Source organism: Cyprinus carpio, chromosome A21 (assembly GCF_018340385.1).
Source record: "Cyprinus carpio isolate SPL01 chromosome A21, ASM1834038v1, whole genome shotgun sequence".
Classification (NCBI taxonomy): Eukaryota; Metazoa; Chordata; class Actinopteri; order Cypriniformes; family Cyprinidae; genus Cyprinus; species Cyprinus carpio.
Window position 1 is genome coordinate 10,101,456 of NC_056592.1, and position 17,880 is coordinate 10,119,335.

General features: G+C 35.9%; 1 protein-coding gene across 1 annotated transcript in view; it reads right to left on the minus strand.

Annotated features, from left to right (window-relative positions):
• The window catches only part of LOC109086165 (NAD(P) transhydrogenase, mitochondrial-like), a 35,532-nt gene extending 19,929 nt beyond the window's left edge, over positions 1 to 15,603 (minus strand). The window contains 12 exon segments of the mRNA XM_042711440.1: positions 748 to 909; positions 2,211 to 2,364; positions 3,664 to 3,855; positions 4,262 to 4,276; positions 4,279 to 4,403; positions 5,207 to 5,394; positions 6,540 to 6,628; positions 6,813 to 6,900; positions 7,617 to 7,834; positions 7,914 to 8,143; positions 13,022 to 13,212; positions 15,461 to 15,603. Coding sequence (XP_042567374.1) covers positions 748 to 909; positions 2,211 to 2,364; positions 3,664 to 3,855; positions 4,262 to 4,276; positions 4,279 to 4,403; positions 5,207 to 5,394; positions 6,540 to 6,628; positions 6,813 to 6,900; positions 7,617 to 7,834; positions 7,914 to 8,143; positions 13,022 to 13,169 — 1,609 coding nt within the window. The 5' untranslated portion in view covers positions 13,170 to 13,212; positions 15,461 to 15,603.
• Between the last annotated feature and the right edge of the window lie 2,277 nt (positions 15,604 to 17,880).

Here is a 17,880-nt window from a genome sequence, read left to right on the forward strand (position 1 = left end):
ATTCAATAAGTGTCAAATATGCAAATATGACAAAGAAAAGCAAGAGACTGTCTCTACAAGACTAATAAAAGTAATTCACAGGAAGTGTGCAGTAGGTCGAGGGAAACTAATTGCTTCAGTTGATTCCCCGCACTCTTGATGAAGTTTATAGCTCTCTTGACATAAAGGACTCTTTAATGCAGACCACCAAGGACTTGGTGGTGTTAAAAACAATGAAACCTTTCCTGGTTTCTCAGCCCGCTGAGAGAAATTAATAAAAGCTTAACGAAGCACAGAAGCATTTGATCTGCCTGCTGATGAGGGCATGGCCTTCTGAACAGTGCTGAACCCTGGGCCCTTAAGTCTAGACTAATGAAGAGATGAATTAGCCACTTAACGGGTGGGCTACGTCAGCCCATCACAGACACTAACTCAAGGGTGGGAGGAAAAAAAATAAAAAAAAATAAGGTGACATTTTCTATCCATTAAAGCAAATGGGTAATTCACACCTACTTGAGAGCCCTCTGTAGCTAAAGGGCAAACTCAGATTAAGAAAAAGTGCTTTGATGACCTGTGCTTGAGATAAACTGAGATCCTGTGACAATTCAAAATTTAATATCAGAAATTTCAACAGTTTCTTCACCTCCATCAACAGTTTCGCTTTTATTTCTCACTTAACATACATAATATGACAAAGAAAAAGCCATTCAGGTTAGCAATCACTAAGCAAATTCTATAATAGCAAATACTTTCACTTTACTAACTTACCAGAAATGGCATTTGTGACAGACATAAGCGGGGAGTGAAGAGCAGGAGTGACGCCCCATACGGTGTGGTATCCCACGATTCCTGCCAGGCCAAAGGTTGTAACAATCTGAGGGAAAGCAGCATTGGGAGCGCATATTCCAAGACCGATCGCTGAAGCCAGACCTGAGTAGAAAAAACAAGATGTCAAACATTATAGGTTGGTTTTTCAGTCATTTTGACTGCTTGACCGCTCAGACAAATTAGCCAAGAGTGCCAGGGGCAATGTGTCCTGTTTATACATCCCATAATTCTCTCAAAACATCAACACTACTGTGGGTCAAGTATACTTGCCACCTCAACTCTAATATAGGGAACATTTGCTCTCTGCTTCATTCAATTTTAAAACTTTTAAATTAAAAATAAATGTGTATTAAGCTGGAAAAAAAAAACTTCCCATAACTACTTTTTGGTAAATATATAAGATTTCATAGTTTATTTAATTATAAAAAAAAATTTATAAAACAATTATAACAACAAATACTGATATTATAGTTATATTCATAGTTATAAATAAATACAAACACATTATATATTTTATTTGTACAATTATATATTTATATAAAATAATGATGATGACGATAATTATAATAATAATAATAATACTGGTGTGTGTGATATACATAAATGAATAATTATTATTATTATTATTTCCAGTGGTGTTAATAAAAGATATTGCCAACTCACAGACCAGCCACTGGCCATGTGGGTAAGAAAACCTCTACACAGCAGGAGGGAAGGAGCAACACAACCATGACAAGGGTCCTGGCATTCAGATCAAGGTGATGTGGAAAATAAAACCGCTTTTTCCTCAATTAGGTGACCAATCGGGATTTTTAAAAGGCAGCAATTTTGGCCTTCCGGGCAAGTCAGGGTTCCCTGTACCTAAGCTCATACAGATACAGGAAAACCATGAAAGGGCAGGAAGATCTCATTTGCATGTTTGTTTATCAGCCGGTGTTTATTTACGTGCGAGTTGTATTTGCGGCTTGTCTGAGTAAAGAAGTGAGCGCTTTGATGTGAAGCCAAAGTTGCCTCTCCTCACACAAGTGGTCCTCAGGCGTCTGCAACCAACAGAATTCATTTGTGTGCCGTTTAGTTTAGCGGGGCTTTGGAGTCTAATCACATCTTGGGACAAAGCGGCCAAACAAGGGAGCTGCTATTTTGGGGATTTCTGAGCAATGCAGATTGTTAAATGGATAAAAGGAAGAAAATAAAAATTGGATTAATCTCAAAGACAATAAAGGGGGCCGTTTTAAACTTTCATGAAAACCTTATTAACATAGTTCAGTGTCAGAGACCACCAATACAGCAGTCTCTTCCTCTTAAAACACACAGGGAGCAGCTTTTCATATTAACCCCAGGAGGGACCCGGAGAGATCCGGTGGGAAGAGGAAGGCAGGAAGGGCAGCCGGACTGTGATTTACCTCCGGTGTAAATCCCAGCCGTGTTGAGAGTGGCTCTGAAGGGCGAGATGGAAGCTGCCTTTTCCTTCTCCAGCTGCTGGACACTCTTTTGTTTTGGAGGTGCCGCCACTGGAACGTTGTTAGGTTGTGGTGCAGGGAAAAGCACTTTTCCGTCCTGCAGAGAGTGACAGCCAGAATTCAAACGCCACCATAACTCAACTCCTTGAAGGCTTAATGAGCGCCAGAGAGATATTGGGTCATACATTTCAAACTCTTCACATCCTGTAGCTCAGCGGTGTCAAACTCATTTTAGGTCAACAGCCAGATTGGATTAAACATCATCTCATGCTGGCCAAATTTGTGTATTTGTTAAACTTTAGTGTATCCATGGAGAACGCATGCAAGACAAGTCAAGAAACAATTTTGATGCTTATTTCACCAGTATTCTGGTATAACAAAATGGATTAAATTTACTCATTTAAATAAAAAAAAGGTTGCTATGTAGTAATAATAATAATTATTCATGTGTTATTCACTTTAAAGGGATACACCACCCCAAAAGGAAAATTTTGTCACTAATCACTTACCCCCATGTCGTTCCAAACCCATAAAAGCTCCGTTCGTCTTCGGAAAACAATTTAAGATATTTTGGATGAAAACCTGCAGGCTTGAGACTGTCCCATAGACTGCCAAGCAAATAACAGTGTCAAGGTCCATAAAAGGTATTAAAGTCGTCGTGAGAATAATCCATCTGCCATCAGACGTGCAATCTGGGTTATATGAAGCGATGGGAACCCTTTTTATAAGCGAAGAAAACAATAATGACTTTATTCAATAATTCCTTTGTCAACGGTCTCCTCTGTGTCTCTCCATATCACCGTATGCTATGTATGCTCTTCTGTGTCATCCGCGCCACAAGGATGCGCTGTTTTATTTCAAATCAAAGCTAAATACACATAGAAACAGCGCATCCTTGTGGCGCGGATGACACAGAAGAGCATACACAGCATACCCAGATTGCACATCTGATGGCAGATGGAGTATTCTGAAGACGACTTTCATACCTTTTATGGATCTTAACACGGTTATTTACTTGGCAGTCTATGGGACAGTCACAAGCCTCCAGGTTTTCATCCAAAATATCTTAAATTGTGTTCCGAAGACGAACAGAGCTTTTACAGGTTTGGAACGACATGGGGTAAGTGATTAATGACAAAATTTTCATTTTGATGTGGAGTATCCCTTTAATATTTTTCCATATACCAGTAAATGTCAAAACTCAATGTGGGATATGTTGCCCAGGGACAGCTGCGGCCCCGACAGGTGCAATTTCAACTGAAAAACATGACTTTGCTAGATGTTTGAGTGTCAAATTTTATATGTAATTGAAAGAGAGGTTTTACTGATTTAGGATGTGGCCTATAACATGCAATACAAATAAAAGAGTGTTTATATGTAAATAAAACCGGTTTACCTGCATAACGACTGAACCTCGGATGACATGGTCCATTGTGCCGTAATCAAACTCGTTTTTCACATCAAAGTGAAAAACTTCCTTGTCCGGGCTGATGGCTCGGATGAGTTTGATGATGTTGTTAGAGTATAATGTGCTGGCCTGAGTCGGGAGGCGACTGGGAAGATCAGTATAGCCAACGTGGATCACACCCTATAGGAAAGCACAGAAATACATTTAATAAAATAAGACACCAATGTTAAAAATATTCCTTTTTTTAGTCTCTTATGGTTACCAAGGCTGCTTTTATTTATTTATACTATATACTGCATTACTAAACAAAATAAAAAAATAATTGTAAAAATATTACAATAAGAGTTTTCTATTGTAATATAGCTTAAGAAAGCTAAAATTTCAGCATCATTACTCCAGTATTTACTTGAAATATCCTTTTTTTTTTTAGAAATTATAAACATTCAGATTCTTTAAAATTTAAAAAACTTAATGTTTAATTAAGAATTAAACTACATAAAAAAAAACACCTTACCAAAACATCAATGACAATCACAAGAACATCATGCAAAACCAACAACCCCAAGTTCTTTTTCAGTTTAATCACTTTGTGAACGTATAAACCTACAGTTCTCCAGGAACCGTGGTCTCGATGTTGCCCCCAGCTTCTGCAGCCAGGTCTACCACCACTGAACCATCTTTCATGGTCTCTACCATTTCCTTAGTAATCAGCACAGGGGCCTTCCGACCTGCATAATAATTTCAGCACAGTGAGACTGGTAAACCAAAACCATGACTGATATGCATTTAATAAGACTCCTCTGATGTGCCTTTTATGTGTGCACCTAATAAACTGATAAGCTGCTTTGCGGCTTGTTGGTTTTAAAAGAATGGTATTCTTTCTGATAAAAGTGGAACAGATTGCACGCATTTTACCAATCCAAGCATGCTAAAAACTGCGAGGTATGTAGTTTATAAGTACTAAAAGTCCAACTGGTGGCTCCATGGCTTCAGGGATGGAAATAAAATAACATTGGAGTGACACCAGGAGTGTGGACAAGCATGCAAAAGTCACAGGAACTGACTTCAAATGCCAGAGGTATTGAACAAGCAACACAAACTGGAAAAACTCTCTGCCAATCTCAAGCAAGAGCGGCACAAAGCAACTCTTATGACACTCAGGAAACTGAGTTAGAAAAATGTATAAAAGTTTTCACACAGCTTCAGAAGGCTTGGAATATGACTATAGAGACATATGGACTATTTTATGCTGCATTTTGGTCCCTCTGAACTTGACGGCCTAAGATCACTAAGGATAAAAAAATATTCTTTGGGTATTTCACAGGAAAAAAAATTATAGCATACAGGTTTGTAACAACATAAGGCAGAGTAAATATAGAGAAAAATCTAAATTTCTGACTTAACTCTTCTTTTAAAAGTCAAATGATGGGAAAATAAGAGCATGTGCACTTATTATCAAGTAAGTACATGCCAAAGAGGGCATGTGATGGTAAAAAGATGGAAAGGGAGTGAAGGCTGCAGGTGTGCATACCAGGAATAAGCGCAGTAGTGATAATGATGTCAACATCCAAACACTGCTTGGCAAACAGCTTCATCTCTGCCTCGATAAACTCTTTGGACATCTCCTTAGCGTAACCGCCCTGGCCTTCTCCTGACTCCTTCACATCCACCTCCAGGGGCTCGGCACCCAGGGACTTGAACTGCTCCAGTGCATCCGCTCTGGAATAACAAGACAAGACTCCATGATTAATGCAACACTGCCACCGAGAGGAAGCTTGCTGGAACTGACACTGATGGAAGTTTTACATTCCAAAGCAAAGAAAGGATGTGGATTCTAACTAAATTCACCAAACTTGGCTCATGCTGCATGATCAAAGTCATTAAACCATAGTAAAATGAAGCTTTTTAAAATCTGTACATTTGAAACCATTCTAGCAGGATTAGCAATGGCGTCACTGTTTTCTTGCACAACCCGTTTTTGAAAAAGTGAAAAGAAAAAAAAAAGACTTTCAGATAAAACAAACAACATAAGTCTAAACTAAAGCAGAACGGTGACTCAAAACTCAAATTTATAAATACTGACAAAAATATATTGGATGTTGGAAAATGAAAAACAAAACAACAGAAAAACTAAAAAAATAAAAAAAGGCGGGGGGGTACAAAGATTACACAGAAAGCTTAGTTGCAAGCGAGAATCATCAGGGTCAGAGACTGGAAAGAACTGAGTTATAATTCACATTTGGAAATTGTGATAAAGTTATTGTGGTGGTAAACTATGAACACAAAGCAACATGGTTCTGAGTTATAGTGGGGTTATTCAGGAAAATTATCTAATATTATATATCTGTGAGTGGCAAAAGTATGTGAATCTCTAGGATTAGCAGTTAATTTGAAGGTGAAATTAGAGTCCATCTGTTCAGTGTTCAGAGATGTTTTTAATCAATGGAATGACTATCAGGTGTCAGTGCTTGTCCTGTTTTATTTAAAGAACAGGGATCTGATCATGTTTGGGGAAGTGAATCATGGCATGAACAAAGGAGATCTTTGAGGACTTCAGAAAAAGAGTTGTTGTTGCTCATCAGGCTGGAAAATGTTACAAAACCATCTCTAAAGAGTTTGGACTCCACACATCCACAATCAGACAGATTGTGTACAAATGGAGGAAATTCAAGACCACTGTTACCCTCACCAGGAGTGAACGACCAACAAAGATCACTCCAAAAGCAAGACATGTAATCCCAGGGTAAAAACCAAACAGCCTTTCTCACATTGGCTAATGAGTCCACCTTCAGGAGAACATTAATATAAGTATTAATTTCTTTCCAAAAAAAAAAAAAAAAGCTATCAGTTATATGACTTTTTACCTGGTGTCAAATCCTCTGACAATGGCACCCATAGCACGGGCAGAGCCAGCAGCGGCCAACCCAGCCACTCCACCTCCAATGATCAACACCTGCCAATATGAACAGCCTTTTTAGAATTCAAACTGAAATTAATAGAAAAAAAAACTATGAACAGTGCTTATATCTTCATCTAAGACCTAATGTGAGAAGTGTACGTCAATGAAACAAGCAAACTCCACTCAAATAAAAAATAAAAACCACTCAGGACGTGCGTGCGGTTATGCCAACTCATACCTTAGCAGGAGGGACCTTCCCTGCGGCTGTGATCTGACCAGTAAAGAAGCGGCCAAAGTTGTTGGCTGCCAGGACCACGGCTTTATAGCTGCCAAGAAAAACAGATGCACATCAGTCACAGCTGCTGATGAGGCAGGAATCAAGACACTTTACGCTGGCCACAAGTATAACATTTGTTGACACTAATTCAAGATTTCGGTAAACGGGTCACAGGAGATTGGCCTGTGAAGTCTATTTGTCTAGTATATCACACTAAAAAAATAAATAAATAAAAATACAAAAAAAAATAAAAAATTCATTCCAAGTTTTCTGACATGTTTTACATTTAAATATGCAAACGAGGAACTAATTAATTAAAAAATGCACTAGTTTGGACTTTGCACACATTTCCAGAACAGAAATCTTAATTCAAAATTCTTGTTTCAATTTGTTAACATATTAGAGCTAAAGGTTTACAGCAGGGATTCAGATTTTGGATTTCTTTGTAAAGTAAATTAAATCAAAGTAAAGTAAAGTAAAAAAACTGCTTTTAAAGCAATGCATTGTAATTGAAATCTACATATGTAAATAGATAAAGTGTAATAAAATAACTTAAATGTGTATTTTGGATGTTTTATTTCCACTAGTCTGAAAGAAGGCATGTCATGGAATCAAAAAAAAAACAATCAAAAATTGTCAACTACTGAATAATATATTATATATATATATATATATATATATATATATATAAAAAAAATGCATATATTGATACAAAATGCTTTGTATCATTTAAAAAAAAAAAATAGGTTGGCTTGCCAGACTTACCCAGCAATGTTGGCCATGGAGCTGAGGGCGTCATAACCCTGAGCAATAGTAACACGGGGCACCTGGTCCATGGCCAGGACGGTGGCTTTGCGCTGGGACAACTGGTCCATCAGCTCAGGGTTCTGAGCAGGATAGACGAAACTGACGAGGGTGGCTCCTTCACTCATGAGTTCGGCCTCATGAACTCCCAGAGCAGAGTTCAACATGGGGGCACGCACCTGTAGTGAACGGCCGGAGAGACTGAGTGCTGATGAAGACTCGGCTAAGTGAAGGTAAAATGAATGAATCTAACAGTACCTTAAGCAGAACATCAGATGCAAAGACATCTTTGACGTCCCTGATGGTGGCTCCTGCATTTGTATACATGTCATCGGAGAACTTGGCAGATTCTCCAGCGCCAGACTCCACCACCACATTGAAGCCCTGCTTGATGAGAGCTTCCACTCCAGCTGGAGAGATGGCCACGCGACGCTCATTCTGAAAGATTTCCTTGGGAACGCCGACAGTTAGCTGTTTGTATGGAATGCCTGCAGAAAAAAAAAACGAAAAACAAAACAGGGAATTACAGAATCAACCAGAGCTTGGAGAGGAAATTATTACTAAGTGTGCATGTCAAATGCAAAAGGTGGGTCCTGCACCAGCAGAGCAAATGCCATTGAGATTAATGAGAATGATAACGAATAGCTTTCTCGAGGTATTATGAGAAATGCAGGTTTCTGAGTTCATGTTTAAGACAACTTAGCTTAGGAATTATATTTTAGAAACAATAAATAAAAAAGCATAAATACTCACATTTTATATTAACTATAATAAAAAATCATTATAAATAAATGCTATTTTATTTATATGAATATAATTAAATGTTATATTTCATTCTAACAATTATCATACAATCATTGAAGAGATTAGATTTTAGTAGTTTTAAATCTAAAGTATTTTACACTATTTTTACGTTTTCTTAAATAGTTTTAAAGTATTTTTACACATTTGTAAATTATATACTATATAATTTTTATACCTTATTTTTTTAAACAAAATAAAAAATGTATATTTTATTTTCTGTTGTATAGTAAAAATCTTTACATCGTATTATAATTGTATGTTAGAACACTAGCTTATTTTTCATTAAAAAAAAATATTAAATTGTAATTTTATATGGTATAAAATAATTACAAATTCTTTAGATTTAAAAAAAAAAGTACTAAATTACTAATTTTAATATCTGAAAATTAGATATTTTTATTTAAAAATTACAACACTAGCAACAACTCATATTGTGATTCTTTATATCTTTAAAATGTTCACCTTCTTAATCGGCAAGATGAAATTTGACTCAATCCTCAGACAATTTTTCTGTTTAGAGAACCTAGTACCACAGAAACAAATCGAAACTGTGTCCAAAACTGATCTCAGGTTCCTCTCATGGCCAATATCGCTTTAGACCATTTCTAACTGTGCAGATTCTCCATTCTCAACTCAAGGATAGGTCAAAGAGAAAAGCAGTGCAATAAAGATAAATCAGACTAACAACTGGTGAAGCAGTTCATAAAAGATTAATGGGTGGTTCAAAAAAATGTGTAAAACCTTTGAGACATTTATAATCGACTGTAGGTCCACGAGGTCTCTTGTGGTTTTACAATAAAGCAAGACTTTGTAGCATTGAAACAGCTCCAATTCTTCAGTCATAATTTAAAAAAATATAACAGAATTCAAGTTGTAAAACAGAGCATGCCTAGGTTTTAGGATGTGTAGTAAAGTAAATCAAGTTGAATTTTTATGCACAGCTTCATTTTGTGTGTTTTGGTTTCTAAAAGATGTGCAAACAACATGTGGTCTAGACGGGCTGAATATGCATCAAGAAGTCTTCCAAGTCAAGTTCTGCTATTGGTAGCAGGAGGTCGCTTGTGGAAAATTCCACCACAGGCCTGATTTATATATAACAACAACACAAGCTCACGTGACTTGACCTGGAGGTTGTTAAACTGGGCCACTGACAGCAAAGGCAACTCAAAAAGTATTTGTACACTATATAATAAATAAATGAATGTCACTGCATTAGATATCAAACCAATACAGACCAGTGGCTTTACTGTTACAAAAATGGAATTAAGTTCTTTTGCTCTCTTGGAAACCTGCATTACTTTGATATTTTGTATAAAATGCAATTATATTTACGGTAGCTGCATAAGCATTCAAATATGTTTTAGGCCACTTCATGCCACCAAATTCAAGTTTTACATTGAGTAATTAAAACGATTTGATTAAAAACTTAATAGGACAACTTAAATCAGTTTTGCTTTCTGGCATATGCAAGGACAATGAACTTTTTTGTTGTTGTTGAAAACATGTGACTTTTTAATGACATGGGCATGCCAATATCAAATCTGACCAGCTTTATAAAAATTGCACATACTTCATAAAGAACTTAAAATACACACTACTGTTCAAAAGTCTGGGCTTAGTAATATTTTACTTTATTGAAAAACATATAGATACTTTTATTCAGGAGACATTAAATTGATCAAAACTGACAGTAATGACATTTAGAAATCTTTTGTAATATTAGAATGATTTCTGAAGGGTCACGTCAGACATGAACCAGTTAAATTTAAGACTTTTTAAGACCTTTTTAATACCACCTTATATGAAATTTAAGACCGAAACCTGTAATGTATATACAAATTATTTTTACATTCATATGTAATATTTAATGTGTTTAAATTAAAAAGAAAACAAAATATCATTGCTGTAATAAATGATATTTATTACTACAATACACAGTAAACAATATTCCATAGAAAATATCCCTGCAAAATAACTGAGCTGAATAAAAAGATTTCCATTGATGTGTGTTTTTTTTTTGCAATATTTTTCATCAGTGTTCTGTTCTATCAGCTTTTACATACTTAAATCTGCATATTTTTTATTTACCTTTACAAAGGCCTATGTTTAACCTTTTTAGATGTATGCATCATCTTTCATGTCAAATTATTACAATTTATCAATAAATTCAATGTACACTATAGGGCTGCTACAAGGCAGACTAAATAATTTACACTGCAAATAAAAATAATTACAACAGCAATAAATAATGTTATTAGATTAATGTTTTAAATGCATTTATGAATATACAAATAAGAAAGGTTGAGGGGAAAAAATGCATACTTTCCAACATACTTCTCAACTAAACTACCAGTAACTGCAAGAGGTAAGTCACTGAATGAGTGAGTCACTGAATCATTCATTCAACTGATTGAGTTTGTTATCACGCTGGTATCTTAAGGACTTTCGTGGACAGCTGACTCCTAAAGTTTTTCATATTCTTCAAGTTCTGTGTGGTGGTCAGATAGAAATGTATCTTTTCCAATAAGTTTAAATTGATTTTTACCATTTATGGGCATTTTACCCTTATAAAGCCATTTTTTTTCTATAAGTGTGCATTATCTTTTGAGTTAAATTCTTACATTTAATCAGTGAATTAGAATAATAAGACATTCGGGCTGTTATTAAGCAAATGAAATCAGTATCAACAAAATTCCTCTTTAAAATCCAGACATAAGCTGCACCTGAAGTGGCATTTAGAAGTATTTACATACTGTTTAATGCAAAACATGTATGCATTTAACCTGCAGTTACAAATGCATAAATAATCTGATATATTAAACATAAAACGTTGAATACTGATATTTGAAATAATAATAAAAAAATTAAAAGATACTTTAAATGTGAAATTAAAACCGCCAGCAGGTGGCAGAAAGTCACTGTTAATAAGTGAGTCATTGCGATACATTTGAATCATTTAAAAGGGGGTGATTCATTCAGGAACAAAATGGCAACGCTGTAATGTTTCTCAAAGACGCAAAACAGCGCTGTGGATTTGTTTGGAATTATTTTTGTTGGCGAAATAGAGCATAAATAGGCGACATGGTGTCTAAAACGTAAGTCTCTTAATAAAACCTCTAGTTTATTGAACTGTTGTAAAAAAATCAATATTACATTTGTACTGTATATGGTAATCATGCAGTGAAAGAGTGCAGTGTAAATGCGCAAGCGCACCAGACTTAACGAATATTGAGCTAAATAGCTCACTAGTCCTGGTATTAGCTACTTAACTATATCATGTTATGAATAAACTTAACAATTTTAATTTTTACCTCATTGTGTTTCTTCTGAGTTTATGTGTGCCGTCACGCTCATTTGTTCTGAAGTCTCTCACGAAGAGACAAACAGACAAACAGAGTGAGCCTCAGCGCGAACTTGTATTCTGTATTCTCCTATTTTACTGCAATTCTCTGATGACGTAGTAATTTACCGCGGGGAAGAAAAATCTTCGGTCTGTCCAATGATTGTAAACCGCCATTAGGTCCATCAGACTTAATATATTAGCGGTAATGTGACCAAAAATATTTAAGACCCATCGAATACGAATTTAAGACATTTTAAGACTTTTTAAGGCCTTATATTAGGAAAACGTTATTTAAGACATTTTAAGACTTTTTAAGGACCCTTGGACACCCTGCACGTGACACTGAAGACTGGAGCAATGGCTGCTTTGCCATCACTAGGATAAATTACATTTTAAAAAAATAATAAAATAGTTATTTTACTTTGTAATTATGTTTCACAATATTACTGCTTTTACTGTATTTTTAAATCAAATGTAGCCTCTGTGAGCATAAGAGACTTCTTTCAAATGGATTTTAAAAATATCATACCGACCATAAATTTTTGAATGGTACTGCGCCAATAAATAAACACATAAATGAATATTAAATAATTACTAAGTATTTTTAGGTGCTTTATTTTTGTATTTCCAGATGTAAATGGAAACAAAGTGAATATCTGAGGCCCACAAACCCCTTATAACCAAACTGAATGCTGGCAGTCACCATAGACATGTTTTTTTCCCCACAGTCCTGGCTCCTCAGCTGACACAGTGCCAGAAATAACCTGCATGAGCTGTCATTACCATTCTTCCCCCTCTCGAAAAAACATCTACAATTAATGGCAGGTCTCCAACAAACGCTGTATCCAAGCAGCCAGTACGCGACACGGGTCACTTACAGTACACTCATTCATATCCCGAGAGCTTCAATGCAGGTATTAGTGGCAGAACAAGCAGGGGAGGGACACACTGACCTTGAGAGTCACTGCACATAGACTGCTACAGAAATATTAGGAGAAGAGTAGAAAGAAGTTTGGGAATGTTTCATTCGCTTTTGTCATGGTAAAACAACTTATGTTTATGCATAAACAAACCATACTCAAGGTCTTTCAATACATACTGAGGGTGGGGGGGGACATATCAAACATGATTTAAATGTCCTCAACCACCTCAAGTCGCCCGATTACTAAAACCTGAAACAAAACGCGTTATATAACAACTCAATATTCCAGCATGTTACCTGGACTTGCGAGGCGAGAGAGGGCTTGATGGGTCCTGAAGAACCGCACACATGGTGTCTTCACCGTCCGGACACTCTTAGCACAGGCCAAGCCGGAGAACAGGGGGCTGGAACAGCTGGTGGCTACCACACGCAGAAGACTCGCCATCGGAGACACAAGGAGGAGCTGTGCAGTCGGAACGACCCTCCTCCTACATGTGAGGGAGAGAGAAAAATGAAAGTGAGTCGGTTGACCTATCCCATAATGCTCCACTCTGCCCCAGTCACTGAAGCACAGATGTTTACCCACCTCCAAGGTGACACACATATGCTCACAGTTCACACAAGTGGGTGGCTGTTAACTGGGTGATAAGTCACTAAGTCCTCACATCTTCATAGAGTAAATATTAATAAAATTTTTTAAAAGAAATGAATACTTAAAGATACATTCAATTTAGCAAAAAGGATAGTAAAGAAAAATGCGTCACAGTTTCCACAAAAAAAATACCAAGAAGCCTATTATGATCCAACATGGATAATAATAATAAGAAGATTTGTTTGTTAAGCCTTGGTGAGCATTTAAAAAACGGAGAAAAAAAAAAGCTATATCTCTTTCCATAATGGAAAAAATTAAACGTATATAACAGATTTATATTCAAAACAATTTTATTCAAAATTAACAATTTTATTCAAATTTTGTAATTTTGTAATACACACACAAAAGATTAGAACAACTACCAAACAACAATTGGTCTCAAACTAGCATTTTTAATGGAATTTTAAAGAAAAATAATAATAATATTTTGTTTCTATAGCTTTTCTTAATTATTCTTTATTATTCCCCATTGTGTCTACATTTTCTAAAGAAATGAATGGGTCTTTGCAAGACTATTCGTAGCGACACAACACAGATCAATGAATTCACAAGACAGCCAAGGTCACACGAAGGCAAACACAGAAATGTGTAGAAGTGTATTTGTTTGGGTAAGGACTATCGCATATGAAGGTGATAAGGCTTTTTCTGAGTGCAGGTCATACAGTAGCAGCTTACAGACAGGAGGCCTTTCAGGTCCTTTATTGTCTACAACACCATAAACACTGTCTGCAAGAGTCTTCTCCAGAAAATACGTGAAAAGAATAATCAAGAAAAGTTATAAAAACTAATAACTTAGACAAAAATATTCTTTTTAAGGTACAAAATATAGCCTGAAACTGAAAATTGCTAGTGTGTAGTTGTTTTGCATATTTTGTTCAATTTAAATACATTTTAAAGAATCATATTTTTATAATGGGCCCTTATTCATCGTCTGGAATCGTTTATAGCCCTTTGAAGCCGCACTGAAACTGTAATTTTGACCTTCACCCGTTTGGAGTCCATTGAAGTTCACTATATGGAGAAAAATCCTGGAATGTTTTCATCAAACACCTCAATTTCTTTTCGACTGAAGAAAGAAATACATAAACATCTTGGATGACATGGGGGTGGGTAAATTATCAGGAAATTTTAATTTGAAAGTGAACTAATCCTTTAAGAAAGCGCCGTCAGTTTTTTTACTTTCACTTTCTCTTGAATTGGCGAACGGTCACGAGCATAACTCTTGCTCACAGTTTGCGCTTCGCTTGTGTTGCTTGACCCCTCCCCCGTAATATCATAATAAGGGACACCCAAAGTCTCGTGTATTCATGGATGTACCAGTAAGACTCAGTTTCCACTTATACACCAGTAGACTCCTGTATAATTTCAACCCCCTTTTTTTCCTTCCTTTTTTAGAAATGCATCCCACACATAAAAGCTCTGCAGTGGTAATGCATGTATGAGGGCGTGGGAAACAATCAAATCACCGATTTAATTAAACGTGCGCAGACAGACTCTATTAGATTATGGTACCAGCTAGAATCTAATTCCAGCACCGCGTCAGCGGACCAGAGAAGTGACACAAGTCAGATGTGGGGCAACGTACACGAACTTTAATCTATAAACTACACGGTTTAGAAAATCACATTATTCAACATATGCGACGACGAGGGATTAGGATCAAAAATAACGACGCTCGCCCTTGTGCCAAGAGTTTGTTATTGGGCAATGCAAAAGTCATTCATTCAAACAGCTCAATGGCATAAGACACGCATATATTTATAAACGCATTAGCATATTTATATTCATATAATGCAGGCCAAGCACACCAGTCCTACTAATTAAAATCTGTTATACACCGTTTGCATGGCTTATTTTCGGAAGAGCATCGCGGCTTCAGGATCTGTGAGCCGATAGAGGGCGGGCACAAGCGCTCGTTTCCCCTTCATTCCTTTTCGTAATTCACTAGCTTGTTAGCTAAGCTCAAACAACTACTGCAGGCTGTCGATTGCATTTAGAGATCAAAGCAATGCATGCCCTAATGCATTTCTTGCAATCAAATGATAAGGTGGCGGAGATCGATAATGAGGAATTTAAATTCTCACCGAGCCGAGACAGAGAATCAATGAGCGACCTTTGAATGCGGGGACACCCAGCTTACAGCCGCCACCCGGAAGTACTCGCGCTCACCTCTATCTGCGCCGCTTCTGTGGATTCATTCGGCCGTCAATCAACGCATGTAAAGCAGTCATGTGCTGTGGGAGTTTGTTAACCAGATTTAAAACTGACATTAGTTTATCTTTTGAATAACATAACTAGGCACAGTTTAGGGATAAAAAATATTTCGAAAACAACGTTTAATTAAAAGACAAACAAAAAGTTTGTCGATGTGATGTCAAATTGTGTTGTCTTTGTGGGAGATTAAAAACTAGGATTAACTTTTTTTTGTAATGGCAGTTGTAAAATTGTACCATTGTAACACCAATCTAGCATGGTTACCCAATTATTGTTTGCACCGTAAATCACAATAAATTAAAATGTTATCTCATATAAGCTCGTTCATTTATTCATTTATTTATTTACAACCATAGTAACCAGTTTTATTGTAGTAATTACTGCAGCAAATTATATTTTTAAACTTTTTATTTAAATTTACTTTAACATAACTCTGAATACAATAAATAAATAAATAACAAAGAACTAAATCGAGTCACCAGAGGCATCACATATAGTTCTTACATCCTTCTTATAGTTATTTTCATGATGGGGTTACTTCCTGTGTATTAACTATTTCGACCAGTGCTTATAAAGAGTGAGACTTGGAAGGCTGTACTGATATATTCTTGATACCAGTTTCTTGTGAAAACCACATAGGTCTATGCATCAGCAAAAACGTTGATGCTCTTAAAACAAGTGTTTAAAATAAGACAAAATGTGTTGTATATTTAACACGTTCCGAGTGTGCTCAGGGACAACACATATTGAGTTAAATTCAACACAAAATATGTGTTAAAAATATAACACACAAATGTTTTACTTTAGTAAACACATTAATGTAATGTTTTTGATTCGTGTCTTACTGAGCAATCTTTTCAATATAAAAGTGTCTGTTAACAATTTAGATACTTTTATTATGAAATCATACAAAGAACCATTGAAGTGCATACTGTTTGTTAACATGGAATTAATTACAATGATGTGTGTTCATTTAACTGTTTTATTACAGTATGGTGAATATAAAATTGTTAAACAACATTAAAACATTTCAAACTTATTTAAACAAGCACTTCAATACATTATTCTTAGAAAAATCAAATATTATAAAACTCATTAAGCACTGTCAATTAGAACATTGCCTGCAAGTTCACAACATGTAAATTACCGACAAGTTCTCAACTTGTTCTCATGTACATTAACATGTTCTTACAAACAGAAATATACTTATAATGAACTTGAACATATGTTCAAAACATATAAATAACCATCACACACATAGTAGATTGCATACTTCTAATGCGTTCTACTCAACTTAAAACAATTAATCCAATCAAAAACCTGGTCAAAAGACAGACAGACAAAATCTCAATAATAGTTGGCACAGATTGAGAGGAAGGGCAAAATATGAACTATTTAACAATTAAATGATTACAGTTTTCATTAGTGAGAGAGATAACAATAATCCCAGCTGTGACCAGAATAAACCCAGGTGGTTTACTTTTGGGAGTACACACAAATTTAAATAATATATAAAATATTTATGTAACCGGTAAGTGAAATATAAACTACTTTATTAAACATAAAAACATATTGTTTATTTTGTTTTTATTTATTTTTGTTAAGTTAATTGGAAAGCAGTAATATTTAAAGGTGCCATACGTAGGATTGACACCGAGTGGTTGAACTAGGTATTGCAGTCCAAATTCAAAATATTGTAGATGGTTTTTATCACCTGGCCCCTCCTCCTCAGACTTGACCCACACACAGGTTGCCAGATTGACGACACAAACAGGAACTAGCGCACTTGATGACGAATGAAATGAAATACGTGGTGTTTTCCGCCAACTGGCAACCCGGGGTGCCGAAATACAATTGGGTAAACTGGCAGTGGGCGGGTTTCACAAACCAAAACAGAGACCGACATTCCGGTCCGGAACGCACATTTTCAGAGGACAATAACTGACTGTAGCATTGTTTTTCAGATAAACAAATATGTTAACTTAGCATGTTTCTTAAATATCTGCAAACATATTATGGTATGTTTGCTTTAGTAGGGTCAAAAACTTACATACAGCACCTTTAACCAAAATCTTTGATCTTTGACTTTTTGGACATAGAGATTCACATGTCCAGCAGAGGGAGGTAGTACACAAGGACAATACTCACATAAAAAATATAATCTAACAAATTTTGAGAAAGGAGACCCAGATGACTAGGTTCTTTATTTACTGCTGCAGTGTGCACTGTGCAATTACAATTCTACATCCAGTCTGTTTACAAGCTATATAAAGTCCCCAAACCACACAAT